Source organism: Poecilia formosa, unplaced genomic scaffold, assembly GCF_000485575.1.
Source record: "Poecilia formosa unplaced genomic scaffold, Poecilia_formosa-5.1.2 Scaffold33, whole genome shotgun sequence".
NCBI classification, from domain to species: domain Eukaryota; kingdom Metazoa; phylum Chordata; class Actinopteri; order Cyprinodontiformes; family Poeciliidae; genus Poecilia; species Poecilia formosa.
In genome coordinates, this window is record NW_006799972.1 from 1,259,299 (window position 1) to 1,276,859 (window position 17,561).

At 36.2% G+C, this 17,561-nt stretch overlaps 1 protein-coding gene across 1 annotated transcript in view; it reads left to right on the forward strand.

Annotated features, from left to right (window-relative positions):
- The window catches only part of LOC103136602 (CUB and sushi domain-containing protein 1), a 444,439-nt gene that overhangs the window by 366,008 nt on the left and 60,870 nt on the right, over positions 1–17,561 (forward strand). Inside the window, exons 48-57 of the mRNA XM_007549920.2 lie at positions 2,989–3,102; positions 4,570–4,686; positions 5,258–5,329; positions 7,119–7,265; positions 9,515–9,703; positions 9,951–10,136; positions 10,249–10,446; positions 13,394–13,567; positions 14,830–15,003; positions 15,206–15,379. Of these exons, the coding sequence (XP_007549982.2) occupies positions 2,989–3,102; positions 4,570–4,686; positions 5,258–5,329; positions 7,119–7,265; positions 9,515–9,703; positions 9,951–10,136; positions 10,249–10,446; positions 13,394–13,567; positions 14,830–15,003; positions 15,206–15,379 (1,545 nt within the window). The remainder of the gene's footprint in view (positions 1–2,988; positions 3,103–4,569; positions 4,687–5,257; positions 5,330–7,118; positions 7,266–9,514; positions 9,704–9,950; positions 10,137–10,248; positions 10,447–13,393; positions 13,568–14,829; positions 15,004–15,205; positions 15,380–17,561) is intronic.

A 17,561-nucleotide genomic window follows, 5' to 3' on the forward strand; every position in this document is an offset into this window, starting at 1 on the left:
AGTCAAGTTTTGCTAAATTAGCTCCTCAATAAACATGAAGGTGGTTAAACTGCATTGGAGTAAGAATCTGTTTGAAAGGACCACACAGCATTTTGTAAGCTGCATCTAAGCCTTGCTGGTACAAGCGTGAATGCTCGCTCAGCTGATGAAAATATATTTAATTCATGCTAAGAAGCTGAAAAGCATTAATACTGTTTTTTTTTTCTGCTAAAGAACAAGATTCCTATCAGTGATCTGCCAGTTCACTTTGAACCAAGCTGAATTTATTCATGTTGAGAGTTAATTACAGTACTAACATGAACTAGTAACTCCCTCATTTTTAACAAATACAGCTCAAAATATTGTTTAGATAATAATAACATCATTTGCCAATTAGCATTTGTCAGCTCTGTTTAATTCTCTGCTGTTCTCCTGGCCTACATAAAATGTATTTACATTCCCAGTGACCAATGAAATGTTTTTATTTCGTTGTGAGAACCCAACATGGGTTTAAAATGTTGAACAGTAATCAATTACTTTGATTTAAGGCAAAGTGAAAGGCCCATTGTGAACAGTTTTGGATTTATTAAACTTAACGAAACATTTGCACATAACCTTAGGAAGTTGAACTCTATCAACCTTCTGATTAAAAGACAAATCTGCCTGCTGAGCTACTGGCTTTCTGTGTCTGAATTGCTCTTTCCATGACCCGACGCCCTACGGTGAGTTTAGCCTAACATGCCGCCTGGACACAACCTCCCAACCTGCTGGACATTTACTTCAGGAGGCTAAGTCTTAAAGCTCTAAGCATTAAAAAAAGACATTTAACAGCCCAGCAATCGACTGTTGAGATGGCTGAGGTCAGGTCAACACCCCAACGGTCACATTTCGAAAACTAAAAGACTGAAAAGTTTTTTTGGGTTTTTTTTCCCAGCAGTTCCCCTGTTTTTTCAGTTTTATTTCACTCTCACACGAACATCACATAAATTTAAGACATAATATTGCTTTGAGAAGCTCAGACAGTCTCTGAACCAGGGATTTGCTTAATGCAACATCTTTAGTTTTACAAAATCTAAATAAATTCTAGATTTTGTATGAGTGGAGTTGATCTAGAAATTGGCTGAAGATGAACTAAAACTGGAATATGAACATTTTTTTAGAAGTGTCTTTGTGAACCTGCTGGTTTATTATTTGTATTATTAAATTGAGTATAATTTCAGATTTGTGTAATTTTTGTTCAGGTTGACGTAAAACCTGAGCTGTTACAGAATTTTTTTTTTTAAGATACAGGAAAGTAATTGTTAAGGATGCACAGATATGAAAATTAGAACCTGTATTGATCTCCACTATTAATACTGCTGTTACCATTTTATTTTGTCCAGTTTTTTATTCAATTACTCGATTAATCGTCAAAATAATCAGTAGATTATTTGATTAATAAAATATTGGTTCTGCACCCCTGGTAGCGGAGACATGGTAAACTATAAGTGCTACCTTCTCATACAGTAGTGCTAAGATGGTTTTCACTTACAGTATAAGAAAGAATATATAGTTATATGTATTTTAAGTGAGCGAGAAAGGGGGAGAGAGAGAAATTCAATATTGTCTGTGTTGCCGGATGAAATCATATTCAATCAAAGTAGGAATTCAATTTCAGCTGCATACAGGGCTACTTCAGAATGGCTCTTGGTAACTATGTCCACAACTAATAGAAACAAGTGAGGTTTTTAAATATAGTAGATGTAATAGGATGAGGTTTGAACAGTTAGCTGTTTTTATGGAATTTCTCCATAGAATTTCTCAAAGCGATTTATACAAGATTTATAGAAGAATGTACTTGTTTCTTCTTCTTTAGGCTCTTTCAACAGACTGAAAATTATTCATTCTATTTTAGTGCTACAAATTTTTCCCATACTATGGAAATGAGTCACTTGGCTCCAACAAGACTTTGGCTTTTTCTTCAATCTTATTCTAAAATGTAAAAGTAACATTCATACTAAAGTACATTTTTAAAGTTGGATATGTTGAAAAGCTTGACATGTCATCTTTCTTCCACTTTCAGTATCTCCTGAGGCATCAGAGTCAGTTTGCATTTGTGTCCAGGATCTCACATTTTAACATGATGGAGAATTGCATGTTCCCAGTTTGTCTTGGGCCTACAGTTACACAAATAGTTATTTTCAAACCTCCACTTTGGGCTGAAGGAGGAACAGAACAGGAAAGCATTAAGTCAGTAGTTGCCATGTTGGGGACATGCTCTGGACCTAGAAACAGGGAAGTTGTGCAAAACTTTAGATGAGATGATGGTTTATGCACGTCAAACAGCGCTAAGCAGGCACAAGGTTTTTTTCTTTGATGTTCTAAAAGTATAAATCTTTAAGTAAGCTCAGGGCTAAACTGAGTGTTAGTGTTTGTTTAGTTCAAATAAAGTTTTAAGCTTTGTGTCTGTCTGCCTTGTGGTCTGAGTCTCGTCAAAAAGGTTTGAAATATATATAGAATTGAATATGCTGGAAGGCTTTTGAGAATTCAAACCTGTCGAGCTGACCTCTTGAAGTTAAAAGGCATCATCAATGAGAAGGAAAATAAGAAAGAAGAATTGATCAATTTTAAATTTTAAACATAATTTGAAGAGATGCAAAAATGTCACTTTTGTCATTGAGCAAAATAAAATCTAAAAATGTTTCCAGGAACCTACAAAAGCCGTTTTAAAACTTTGTCTTAGTATATGTGGAAATGTAGATCTGTGTGTAGAAATTATAGTCTCAAATCCTTCCATGCTTGAGCATGGAATAAATAAATTCTTCTTCTGTTTTTATTCCGGGTATTTATTTATTTATTGCTTTTCTGAATGGTTTATTTAAAATATCTTTCTATTGTTTCCTGTTTCACTAATAAAAAAAATCTGAAAATCAGCAATAAATGCAAAGGTAATATACAATACATAATTATTGTTGAAATAATGTAATGTATTTTGGTGACCTAAAGAGTCTTTTATTCCAATTTTTTTAGGTGATATTGTGAAGTATCGCTGCTTACCTGGCTACACACTGATTGGAAGAGCAGAGCTTATGTGTAAGCTTAATTCCCACTTGCTTTTTGAAGATCCAGCCCCAAAATGTCAAGGTAAAGCACAATATATATAGAACTCTGCTTTAATATGTTGGAAATGAAGTGTATTTGACACTTGATTTAATTGTCAGGTAGAAAAAGATCAGGGTTCCTGGAAGAGTTTCAGTGCAATTTTATTAATAAAGTAACATATTAAGATCAAATTTTGATTGAAATCTGTATTATTTTATAGTGGAAGCATCTATGTGTGCTTATTTTTGTGCCTATAAAATTAATTATTGCAATGGCTATCTGAAATCCCTATGGGATAAATATTAGCTACTTTGTGCTAGTTTTTATTTATTTATTTATTTATTTATTTATTTATTTATTTATTTATTTATTTATGCCTAATAAAGAAACACTGAACAGGTTAATTCAAAACTTAAGTAGTTAAATGTGAAAAAGGTTGTAGCATGTTGGATTTTAAACGTATATCAAAGCTTTAGAAGATAAATTTGTTATCCAACCAAGTCTGGGAAGCGTAGTGGAGTGAGGGCTGAGATTAATACTGTGATTTCTAAGTGACTGAGATAAGCATTGAGCTGCATGTTGAAAAGGTACAGACCCCCCTGTTAAAGTAATAGAAAATAGTTTTCTATTGTAAAACAAAGGGGATAAAAACAACTCTCTAATGAGAAGACATGAGAAGCAAAAACAAAGTTCTCCTCTAAAACATAAAGTTGCAAAGTTTGAGTAAAGTTTGTTCTTATGTCCTTTCGCTGATCTTGTAAATGCTTAAGGCTATTGACAAAAAATAGTCAGTGGTTTTTAAGTTGTTTTTTTTTTTGTTGCTAGAATTCAAATATATTATGAAACTTCTGTAATTGGCTAAATTTTAATCCTAGAGAAGTTGTTTTCTGAACCTAACAAAGTACATTTTAAAGATAAGCATAACCAGTTAAAACATGTTTTAGGTGTTTGGATTCAGGTGTTGACAGATGTACTATCTCTGCTCAAGTATATCTTGTATATGCATACGTATGTTGTTTGTCTTCTCGGTTCTCTTTATTTTTCTCTCTTTCTGCAAGTGTAGAGGTAGACTCAGGGTGTTTTCTTGTAATCTCTTTATCCTTCCATCCCTTTGTTGTTATCTCCTTTCCCTTTATACTTTTTGCCTTACCTCTCTGCGTTTTTTTCTCTCTTTTTCTCATTTTTTCAATTTCCATGTCCATTTTATATGAAATATACCTATATATATATATATATATATATATCAAGTGAAGCATTATAGCAAATGCTGTAATTCTCCTCTTTTGAAAGCAAATCTCCATGACCTTTGAGTACCATACTGCCAAACAGAACCCACTTAAAAACAAAACAATCTTGTATTTGTGAGTGCATGATAGTTATTTTTGTGTGTGTTTGATTGTGTCCTTTCTGCACTTTTTCTGCCTTTTCTTTTGGCATTCCACAGCTCACAACCCCACCCCCTCCTTTAGTGGTTTCTTACCTGACTTGTTTTATTTTTAATCTCTCCAGCTCAGTGCCCAGCAAATGAGGAGAGGTTTTCATCATCAGGAGTCATACTAAGTCCTGGGTTTCCTGGCAACTATCCCAACAGCCAGACTTGCTCCTGGCTCCTTCGTATGATTCCAGGTAACGGATTTGATGGCATTCTGTTTTCTGAATACGATTGCGTAGTTAGTGTAATAAGGGATTATGCTACTGTAACATCTCTACCTTTTTTTTCCTGTCTGGCTAATGCTAGCTTGTAGGTGAACAGCAGCTAAAAGTAAATTGCCAGTATCATCTGTTATTACTCTTGTCCTGCACTGTAGAAGTGCTACAGTCAATAACATTTTTGGTTTCATTCCCACCCATGAAAAATGAGGATGTTTTCTACAGCTCAAGTACAATAATTGATTAACTGTCACGTCGTTCAGACACCACAAGGGGCATCCCTGACAAACCCCAGCTCCACTGCCAAGGCACAGATATGAATAAGGTCCTTAGTGGTTTGTGTAAAAATAGCATAGAAATAGACTCGAATCCCAGATAAGGCTTACATGGGTCTGTTGTTGGTAAAAAATGTTCTTTTTTGTCAAGGGATGAATATAAAGTGTGTAACGTGTAAATTAGCTTTGTTTGAATAAACAGTGCACAAACAATGTTAAATTGCTATACACGTCTTTTTCATGCAGTCTAATACATTTGTCTTGTTTCCCAGGTTACACCATAAATATCTATGTAGAGATGTTCCACAGTGAGAAGCAATTTGATGAACTGGAGATTTTTGATGGTAAGCAAATGTCTCATCACTATTTGTTGCACATGGCAACATTAATATACATAAAAAATACCCATTGGCAGTAAGCTTTAATTCATTTTTATCCATGAATGAAGACATATGATTAGATACACAGCTCTTCATTTCCTCTTATTGTGTTCTGATCTAACATGAGCTTTTCTAATTGATCTGCTATTGCTAAAATAAACAAAGTGCCCTCAGATGTTGATGAGTAAACACAAGCTAAACATGACACCTAATACATGAATATGCAGCAGTTCTTAGCAGCTTGGTGATATTCCCATACAGCACAGTTGAAACATGCATACACTGTATGGACATAAACCTCTTTTCCTAACAGTCTGATATTAAATCACATAAACTTTCTGATTTTGGGCCAGTCTGAATGATTTATAACATTGTTTAGTAACAAAAGTTTTCCCAATGGCAAAGTTTCATATCTATATATTTTTTTAACTGATAACATTACCTTTTACTGTATGAGCTGAAGCAAATGTGTTGGCTGGGCTTCCACCAGCTTCTCACAATAGTCATGTTTGCAGGTTTCTATGCTAGCAGACTTTTTTTCAGCCAAGCCGTCACATTTTGTACGGGACAGAGATTCCTCCTTCCAAGCACTGATTTTGCTGTTCTTAAGCTACCCTGTGACTAAATTGGCGACATGTATTGGGTTATTACCCATTCTGAAGACCCATTTGCAGGTTTTCTAAACGGTTTAGACGTCATAAAGTTTTAAGTGCCTGTCTGATGTCTTGATTCCCACATAATGTTCTTTCGTCATGCACGTCTGCGACCTTTAGCGCAGAGCTGTGCAAGTGTTGTGCCTTGTATCTGTAAAGAGACCATGACAAAAAATGTGTAACTTGTGTATTTATTTTTTGGAAATATGCACTGTATTTTTTACAAACACAAGGATTCTTATCTATGAATGGGCAAAGATAAAATTCTCAGACATTCTGCAAAATTTGTTCACAATTGCACATTTTGATTTACAAGCATGAAATGCGCATACCCTGGAGTTTGCACATGCATACATCTCTATCTACACATGCACAAAGCAGAAATTTTCTGCCATTTTCTTTTTCACGAGGTTAAAGACATTGTCAGATTATAAGCATGAAATATATATAACTGTAGTCTGTGCCCATAGACCATCCTTACTTACAACAAAATACTTACAACTACTTATATTGACACTATTGAACTTCACAGTAGTATAATTGTGCTACTGTGCAGTATCCGCCTCTTTTTTTTTTTTTTTTTAACGTAATGATTGTATTTGCGGTTACACTAGCCTGGTGAAAACCAGACCCTCTGTTCTACACTTCGCTTCATACAGAAGGTCTGGACTCTCGGCTATTACTTGGTTGAGTAGCGAAGTTTTAAATTGTACCCAGTTGCAAGTGATGTGCCAGTTTGACTATGAGGCTTACTGAAGCTTACCTGAGGTGTAAACAACCGATCCTCCACTGCGAAGAGGTGCTGAACGAGGTGACCATTAATGTTTGTATTAGGAAGTGTGGCCAACACGGACTCAACAGTGGATGTTCACCTCATCCGCTGCAATTGCTAAAACTACAGGAAGACCACAGTTCTAAAACGGTGTCAAAAATCAATGCCAAAAGCATTTAAAGACTGAGTCTAAACACAATCTCCCAATGGCAATGCTGCACAGTGGCAGACACAATACAAAAAGTTGCAATTTCTCTATATTGTGGATATCCATCAAGATAACAAGGAATTTTGTTCTAAAGCCCTGTATATGTGTGCTTCTTACTAGGATCATCAGGACAAAGCCCTTTGCTTGTTGCTCTGAGCGGTAACCATTCATCTCAGCTGAACTTCACGTCTAAAACAAACCAGCTCTATCTACGATGGTCCACTGACCACGCGACTAACAAGAGGGGATTCAAGATACGATATTCGGGTACAGCCAGCATCTTTATATTTTCTTTCAGACATCAGCAGATAATCAGATGTGAAAGATTTCACGTTTCTTTGTCCCGCTTTGTTCAGTACTGCATTTGGAGCTTTTGTACAGGTTTTTTCAAAGAAAGAAAGAAAGGAAAAAAAAACCACTATCTTGTTAGTTTCATTCATTGTGAGGTGTGGATGATTGATTTAATGACTTGATTAAAACGAAGTGTTACTTTGCATTACCATATGTCACAATAGTCTCAGTTTTCAAGGTGATAGTTCATATCCCATCTGGATGATTGACAACTACCTGCTCTGCCCTATCTCTGCTTCCTCAGAATCTAGGAACATTTATGCACTCCACATAGTTCAAAAGATTGCTAATTTCTCAGACTAGCATTAATAATGATCTCCTAATGCCTTTCTTCTCATGAGAATAATGTGTTAATGGTAGAGTGAGCAATGATCATTTAGAAAGCATTCTTTTGAATGCATTAGGCTGCTTACATATGAAAAGGGAGTTAATAGCTTTGATTTATTAATGCGTGTTAGATTGTGAGTGGCATCTTAAATTTGTACACATTTTTTTTTTAAGGTTGCCAATAGTCTTAATTATAAAATGTAATTTACGGTTACACAGAACTTAAAAATAATGGAGGAAATAAAGTTGATGGATTTTTAATCTATAGTTGGAATTGGTCAGCAGTCTTGAGCTCTGTTCCCCACAGAGCTGTAATGGGCTGATAACAGCGACACAGAACAGGGATTTATGGTTGAGATATTCCACTTCATATACATTATTAATACCCTGGTGTGCTGAGGTAAACAAATCAAAGTATATAATGCAAATACATGCTAATCACTTTTGGCTTCCTGCTTGGTAGGTTGAACTGATCAGAATGACGTTTAATACTAGCCGCTTTATTTTCATCATATTTACATGCTTTGACTTGGCTTCTGCTGCTAAATGGTGTTATTGTTAATGTTCTTGAATGTTCATGTCTGCATCCAGTGATCCTCCTGAAACACAGCAGTGGAGTCGTCAGTGTTTACGTTTTATTGATCTTTATTAGAGTTATTATTTGCTTTGTTTTTTTGTTTTTTGTTTCTGTCTTGTTATTGTTTTACAGACTCCATTTCATTCGTAGAGCTTTTTGGGCAACCTGTGAATAAATCTGGCAGTGTATAAATACTTAAATTATTTGGAGAACAAGAGAAAAATGGCTTGAAGTTGTCTTTTGTGTTCTTTTTGTCATTTGTGATTTATCCTGCCTTATATGGTTAGACAGTTTCTATTTAAATAAATTCCTGAATTCTACAGACAGTGAGTGATCAAAGTTAATTGAATTAGGGAGACTTGGGAACCTTCTTACTTTATTAAATAAAAGCCCTATTTGAAAACATATTGCATTCATTTCCTGTAACATTAAAATTAGTTTGGTGGGAAATTGTGTCAAAAACAAACTGAAAAAACAAATCTGCAAGAGGATAAAATATTTTTTCATAGTACTAAATCCTTTCATATTGTTGTCAAAAATTATTATTTTTTTATTGTACTGAAGTCCATAAAACTAATTATTCTTCTTACAAGTACTGTCAACAATTTTCTTTTTTCCATGGGAAAATATACCTGACTACCAAACGTTTTTAGGTAATATGTGTCAAATAGACACATAGATGGTAGAACCAAGATGTCTGATATTTTAAGCCCTATACCATTAGCTGGATGAAATAGTGCAATAGTAGTGTAATAATGTTTAAAAAGAAAAAAGCAGGTAAAGAGGGTTAGACATATGTTAGACACTCAGTTGGGATGACAAGTTTGTAGAAATGGTGGGGTGTTATTTCGCTGTAATGGGCAGCTCATTTCAGGAAATATATCTGAGAGAAACGCTGACCCCATTAGGTAAACAAGAGACAAAAGTGGGCTATCATAATTCATCCAACCGTTCTGTACTCAATCAACTTTGCATTTTCTTTGTTCTGAGAACAAACCTATTATATTACTCAAAAATAATGGCTCTATTATACGGTCTGTCACAGGTTTTTAAGTTCTTGTAAGTTGACTCAAGTCACTGTAATGCTTGCACAGGCAGAGATGATTTATCGTGTTTTTTTTTTTGTTTTTTTTCTCAAAATCCCTCTTAAAATTAACAGGCGTTCTTGATAATTATTTTCAGCATCAGGCTGGTAATCGCTTCAGTTTCTTGTGAATTTATATCATTTTTCCCATCTGTCTTTCTCTTTCTCCGTTTCAAGCTTCTTATTGCAGCATTAATGATCCTCCGTTAAATGGTGGCGTGGTCAACCGAACGAAACTCCATCCAGGTAGCAGACTCCAGTTCTACTGTAACCATGGTTACCGCCTGGTAGGCTTAAGCAACGCCACCTGCAGGCTTGATTCCAGTGGGCTTTACCAGTGGGACGCACCTGCACCCGTTTGTCAAGGTCGGCGGCCAAAAGATGCTTTCGAATAATTCTTTTCTAAGACCTTTCCATTTTAAAGATGTCCTTCGTATCCTATTTATCTTGTCAGTAAATATGTTTCATTTGGGATGAATTTTAGCTATTTATGTCTTTTAATGTTCTACCTTGTACCATTGAGTTGTATTCCCAATCTCGTTGTACTATTTCAGTCCAATGACAATAAAGGCTTTCTATTCTATTTCTGTTCTATTTTTTTACTTTTTCGCAGCGGTTTCATGTGGAATACCTCAGACTCCCGGCAACGGCAGCTTCCATGCATACCACTACAATGTTGGTAGCCAGGTCACCTATCAGTGTAATTATGGCTACCATCTTGACCCTGGTGCTCCTGTGTCAGCTGTGTGTTTGGAGGATGGCAGCTGGAGTAACACAGGTTCAGTTCCCCATTGCCTGCGTAAGTGATCCTAACCATAATCCACCTGTCTATAAAGCAATGCTATAATTTCAGGCTCTGTTTTCATCTATGAAACATTTCTCTTCTTTTTTTTTTTTACCTCCCACTACAGCTGTGCACTGTCCCAGCATTGAAGGCGTCCTGACAGAGCACATGACCTACCGCCTGCTCATCGGCAGGCTGGCTGAGTTTGGTTCCACTGTGATGTTAGAGTGCTCAACAGGCTTTTATTTGGGTGTCGGGCATCGAACTCTCCGTTGCCTCGCCAACGGGACCTGGGAAGGATCGGATGACCCAGCTACCTGCAAGAGTAAGTTTGACTCACTTATTCATTAGAAGGCGTACACTCTAGGCCACTTGATTTTGAGATGTTATTTTTGATTGCGACATAGTTAAATATTACAGGACGTAGACAGTTACATGAAGTACTTTAAAGTAAAGAAAGATGTATTTTAGTACATATTTTAAATTTAGATGGGTTTCAGTTTTTTGTTTTAATAAAAACAAACAGGTTTGCAGATTGCACCCTGCTGAAAGTTGCAAAAGAGTTAGGAATCCCAGCAGAGAAGCCAAGCTTGCTCACCATTGCATAACCCTATGGCCATCTAAGAAAAAAAAAAAAAAATGGTGGTAGCAAAGTCTTTAATTTGAGTAAGTGCTTACAAAACGAAAGCTTAATTAGTTATGACTAGTTAGAAGAAATAAGACCAAAAAAATATTGCCTACTGTGACGGATTGCTGGGAATTTGCAAACTTCTCATAGCAAACTGTATTTCCAAACAGCTTAAAGTCAGGCTGCAGTCATGTAGCTGATGTAACTTCTGCTCTCGTTCTGAGGAGCATTGCTGCCCTGATGTGCACAGGTGTGTGCCAAGACTCAGTTTCCTCAGGACAACTTTATGGAGGGAATACTTTTTATTAACAAAGAGTGAATTGATTGTATAAAATGTAGAAGTGAGTATCAACTACCAAAAGCCTCATTGTTCCACACATCATCAGTCTGGACTTTTCGTTCAGTTTTAATTGTGTTAGCGTGTCGCAGCAGTCAGGTAATTCTGAGGACACTGTGATGTCACTCAAACTCTGTTAGCAATGCACAATCAGACGGCGGCTGCAGCTAAATCCTGATCTTATTCCTTTGGCTTAGACACAAAAAGATAGGTCCCCAACACTACTAGTAATAAACGCTAATATAACACAACATGCTTTCTTAATATCTGCATGGCCAGATATTATGGCCATTGCAGAAACTGTGGGCTATGTCCTGGTGCCTCAGCCATGTTGTGTTCTTTCCCCTGAAACTGGAGATCTTTAATAGTCTTGTTTATCAATCCTGTGGCTGTAAGTGTGTAACTGTTTTTATGGTAAATCCATCCTAATTTTTCTGAAACTCACCCACTTCTCCTGCATAGCCAAGCTTTCTGGTAGAAGAATATATGTTGTCCTTTTCTGTGTGACCAAGGACACACTCGCAAAATTTGGCAACCAAACAATTTCTGTAAATGTATTATCACATTTGTTAGCTGGTGGTTGCCACCCAGCCCCAGTATAGTACAACATAATCTCCGGAAGTTGAATTCATTCAAATGTTACTAATCTGCTTGCAAAACCAGAGGAGAGACCCAACTCTGATCTTTTTAATGTGAGTACACAATTTTACTTGGCTGTATGTCTCTAAGAAACGGTTTTACGTCTTTAAGCCTTGTTTGTACTCTATACTTCACACATGAAACGCTGTCTATGTGACCTCTGTTAACAAGTTTTATGGTTGAAAAGAGCCGCTGTACGAAAGAAGAGATGAAAAAGACGCCTTATACATAGAGACACTCAAACAATGATGCAACAACGTGAGCAGGCGACATGCAGCACACTGAAAGAATAACACATGAATAAAACTGCATTGCAGTTACTTCCACCACCTGTCATGAATTAGTTATCAAAACAGCAAACCCACCCTGGAACAAGCAGACAGCTGGAAAAATCAGAGAAAGGTATTCTTCTAATAGGGGTACCTTCTGTTATTTTGTCAAAATTGTGAGCTTTATGTTTTGGTGTGTTGGAACCACAATGCAGGAATGGAGTTTTTTGAAAATAAAAGCTTATCCCAAAAGCTAGATATATCAACTCGATAGCCTGTACATGAGTTTTTCTGCTTTCTTCTCCACTTTATCCTTCTGAGATATGAGGGGTGTATGTGTTTCCAAATGCCTTAGGGTATTAAGCATCGCCTTTCACCTTGGGGCTGTGATAACCGTTTCATGCAGAATATAGACTGTGATTCCTAAATGTGATTTGCATGTTGGCAACCATCAAAGACATTTTTTTTTCAAATACGAGTGGTATTCTGCAATGTGTCTTTGCTGCTTAGTTCATAAAGAAAAGCTTAGTGAGAACATTGTGACTGCGAAAACTTTCCAATGCAGAATTTCATAGTGTTGCATAATACATGAATTGCTGATGATAAAGTGAGATGTGTACACTGAGAGGAAAAATAGTGAGGGGATTAAATTTGTTTAAGATTAAAACAGTGATTTATTTAGGTCGATTTTAAGTAATCTCTTTGTCTAAGTTGGCTAACCAGATACTAAGGCAGCTTAGGCAGATTGAGGAGAATTCCTTAAAGATGACAATAAGTTTGAAGACTATATTCTTTCTAAATCTGTCATTATTTTACTACAGATAAATTATGGCAACAGCATTTGAGCTAAGAATCAGAAAGACATTTCCAATTGTTTGGAGATAAAAGGACAAAGAAACATATTCAAAATTGATCGTTTTTTGATCTTACAACTAAAGTCGAACCTGATTCTTTCCATCTGCCCGCACTGCTTCCAGTTCTGTTTGGTATCCAGTGTCTCGGTCTGTCGTACTCCAACCACAAACAGTGTCGAGTTTCTTTAGCAAAACAAAAATATGCACATTTAGTTTTCAGTGCTCTTCTCAGATTTATGTCTCGACTTTGATGGCCAGATGTTATAGCCATTACAGAAACTGTGCGCTATGTCCTGGTGCCTCATTTTGGGGTATCTCAAGGTGTTCCCATGCCAGAAGGGTTATGAGGGATATGTAGTCCCTTCACTGATTTCTGGGTCATCCCCCTGGATTCTTTTCAGTAGGTTGTGCCCATCCTGATCAGATGCCCAAAACACCTCAACTCAGTCCTGACTCTCCATTTCCCGATTTCTAGTTATATCATTGTTATTGTTTTTTTAGATCTTTACTTAAATTTTTCTGTAAAATATCTCTTTTGGTTTCAGTCATCTCTTGTGGGGAGCTTCCTACGCCACCCTTTGGTACGAAACTGGGGACACTGACTACGTTTGGAGCAACCGCCATCTTTATGTGTAACCACGGATACACGCTGGTGGGGTCACATGTGAGAGAATGTGGCGCTGATGGGCTGTGGAGTGGTGCAGAAACTAATTGTTTAGGTAAGATCCATTAAATATTGTTGAGTGTGTGTGTTGTTTTCTGGTTTCTGCTCAATCAGATTTACATGAAAGCCTGATCAATAAAATAAATATTCTATTGAGTGTGTGCTGTGAATAATTAACAGAACAGAGAAGACATTGGGATTAAAATGCAGTGAGCAGTCAGAAAAATATCAGAAGTTTCATTCTCGTTAAATGTTAACTTGGACCATTTTCATCATAGGTCTGGGATCTATAGAGAGGTTTTCTTTGTCTACGCCTTTAACGTCCGCTATAACCTTTACTTGCATCCTTTTTTAAATGGGACGTATTCTAACAGTGCAAATGATGGATAATGCATTTTATAGGGTGGATTTTATACATAGTTACTGCAAAGGGCTTCTGTGAGGTTCTTAGTAGATATTAAATAGTGTTTGCTGTAAACTTGGTGTTTTTAAGTTCAAAAGCTTCAAAATCTTGAAAAGAAACATATTCAGCATTAATGTGACATTATATTTAAATATAGGGTTAAGACGCAGAAAGAAAGCACTGTCATTGACAGTTTCATTTTATATGTCTGTGTTTATGACTGGTTAATTATAAGAAACACATCTACACTGTAAAATACAATGTGAAACATTTTTTTAAATAGTCTATATTTAAGACAACCGTTTTTTTTTTGTTTTTTTTTTGTTAAAAGTAGTTTGTTTGTGGGTGTGCTGTGGTGGCGCAGGGGTTAAGCACAGTCCACATATGGAGGCCTCAGTCCTCGACGTGGCCGTCGCAGGTTCCATTCCCGGCCTGGCGACCTTTGCCACATGTCTTTCCCCATCCCTCATTACCCACTTTCCTGTTAACTAACTATCAAATAAAGGCCACTAGAGCCAATAAAACCTTTAAAAAAAGTAGTTTTTCTTGTGATCCATCTGTTTAGAAAGGTATATTTAATACTGCCAACTTATTCTTGAAATATTTATCATTCCTCAGGATAATTAACTCAAAATACGGCGTTAGTATTTCAAGGTCTCTTCGAAAACACAGAAAGTTTTCATGTTTGTGGTTTTCAGAGACCTTTTGTGCATCTGTAATTGCCAAATTCTTGAGCTAAGCTGTTGAAACGCTGACTTGAAAATGCACTAATGGTTTTGAGGCCAAAAAATTATCCTCACATATTTGAAGTGTTTTAAAGTTTTAGCTTTGTGTGCGCCAAGCAAACTTGAGATTTATGAAGCGAAAGTAAGTTTTTATTTATTTATTTTTCACTGTACGTGTGTCTCTTCCAGCTGGTCACTGCGACTCTCCAGATCCTATAGTCAACGGTCACATTAGCGGAGATGGCTCAAGCTACCGTGACACTGTGGTGTACCAGTGCATGTTGGGATACAGACTAATCGGCACATCCGTCAGAATCTGCCAGCAAGACCATCGGTGGTCCGGAACAACACCTGTCTGTGTCCGTAAGTAAACGCATTCTTTTATTACTGCAAGACGCTGATGACTTGCAACTTTGTTAGGAAAAACAAAGAGCTAAATTGGATAAATGCCTCATTTTTATTTTTTTGCATGCTAAATATGTGAAAGATGTGAAGTGTAGGATAACAGTGCTTCACTTAATCATCTTTTTTATTGTTTTTCTCTTGTTTCCTTTGACTTGTTTAGCCATCACTTGTGGTCACCCTGGAAACCCAGCCAATGGGCGAACCAATGGCAGCGAGTTCAACCTCAATGACGTTGTCAACTTCACCTGCAATAAAGGTTACATCCTCAGTGGGAATGCCCGCGCTCAGTGTCGACTCAACGGACAGTGGAGCAACCCCTTACCTGTCTGCAAAGGTCACTTTCACATCTGTCACACAGCGCTACCCAGTTGTTTGCGTCCTAAAACATGTTTTCTTTTTATATCCGTCACACATTAGGGAGCTGGAATGAAAGTTATCTTGTTGTTGTTATTGACAATTTTATGATGAACAAAACAATCGAAAATTACATTTGTTTGATGTATTTATTTGTTTACTTTTAATGCGGTATGCTTTAGGATTTTGTGACTCAGCCTTTTGAAACATAAGTACCATTTCTGTATAAATAAAAATCCTCTAGTACAATGGTTAAATTATACAAGAACAAACGCATATTGAGAGAAGGTTACATTTTGGACCTACAATGAAAGGCTTTGGAAATTCTAACAAGAACATCAAAATGTTTTGCTTAGTTTTTTTTTTTTTTTTTTTTTTTTTTTTTTTTTCAACTTTATTCAAATATGTATGTCACCAAGTTTACTATAAGAACCGATTAGGTAAAATTCACCAAACACACCATTACATTTAAGTAGTTTGGTTGAAAAATTGGAGCAGATGAAAACGAATACAATTTGTAAACATTAAAACACATTTTTAGACTCCAAATTATTTTTTCATCCGTAGCTCTCAGAATTTCAGTTTAAAAAATCAATAATTCATACATGTATTTTAAAATCACGGCGTATCGCTACTTATCAATGGAAAGTTTAGTGGTAAGAAAAAATGTTGTTTACAAAGGTATTTTGAAAAGCGATAACTGCGACATTAAGAAGTCCAACCAAGGATCGAGTGCAAATCCTGGGCAGTGTATATGTGTACCGTTTTGTATAATTTTTGTAGTTTTCTGAAATGAATTTAGTTGTTTTTATTAGACGTCATCCGTAGCCATCAAGCTTTACAGAAAAAAAAAAAAAACTACTACTGTGTTTTGAACCTGTTCACTTTTTTTTGTTTAATTTGTTAATTTTTCTATTATAAATTTAATTAAACAGAACATATACAGATACACACTCTTAAACATTTAAAAGACTTGATATCATAAAGTCTCTTACATGGGTTTCCCATCAAAAGGTTTCTTCTAGCTTGCCTGTTTTTCATCCTCCCTGAATTTTTTTTCGCTCTTATTCCCCCTCTGCCTCCTTCCTTTTCTCCCTTTCTCACAGCAGCAGCTGTCAATTATGAGCCCGAAACTTTCTTGCTTCCCATAGGGTGCCAAACACACATACACACTCTTACTCACACACAGCCATCTCCCCCATGGGCTTGGATTTTCAGTGAATGTCAGTCCTCCCCTGTGACATGTGGAAAATCACACTCTACTCCTATTGGACTAGCATGCACCGAGAAGAGCAAGAGTTAAGAACAAAGAGCTCAAGAAAACTGAGCGGGGTGAGACAAAAGAGGAGGTTTAAAGGAACTGCAAGGACAATCTGAATTTGTAACAGTTTTTCTTTTAGTCAGCACATTTAAGAAGACAGTGGGAAAGAAGAGGTTGATAGCATTTTTTTAAATTCTCTGGTAATACCACATAATGGGTTCGCACAGAGAACATAGCACAGTGTGACATAGACACCAATAGGTAGACACTGCATTGACTGTCTCAAACAGTTGCAGTGAAACGTCAAGGTGTCTGCCATTTCAGGAGGAGAAACGGCAGGCAGGAAATCCTTAAAGCGAATCTGGGAGTTGAGGTTTCAGCCAGGATAAAGGAAGTTTTGCGTTTGTTTCACAAAGAGACTTTACTTTTAACACGGCGGGTTTTCTGTATTTGTAATGTTAAGTCGTTTCTTTTGCGACTTAAAGGTTTGATCGTGAAGCAATGAAGATCATAAATGCTGAAAAGTGAACATTTTTTAGTGGCACTCTCAAGAAGACGACCTAAATCCGGGTCAAGTGTTGATTCAGCAGAGAACTGACTATGAAAAGTTACGCTATTGAGGATGCATTTGTTGTTTTTATAGGTTAATTGCATATGGATGTAAAGCAAATGAAAACTATCACTTAGATTTCCTTTTTCGAAATCACAATGATAAAAAAATTAAGAAATAAATATGAACATTTAATTTAGAACAAATTAAGTAAATTAACCCCATTAGTACAAGTTTTTATTTTTTATTTTTTAAGCACTCGATCAAATTTTTATTAATGTAATAAAATCATGTGCAAGACTAAAAAGAAATTACCTTAAGCTTAAAAACGTTAAAAAAAAAAAAAAAAAA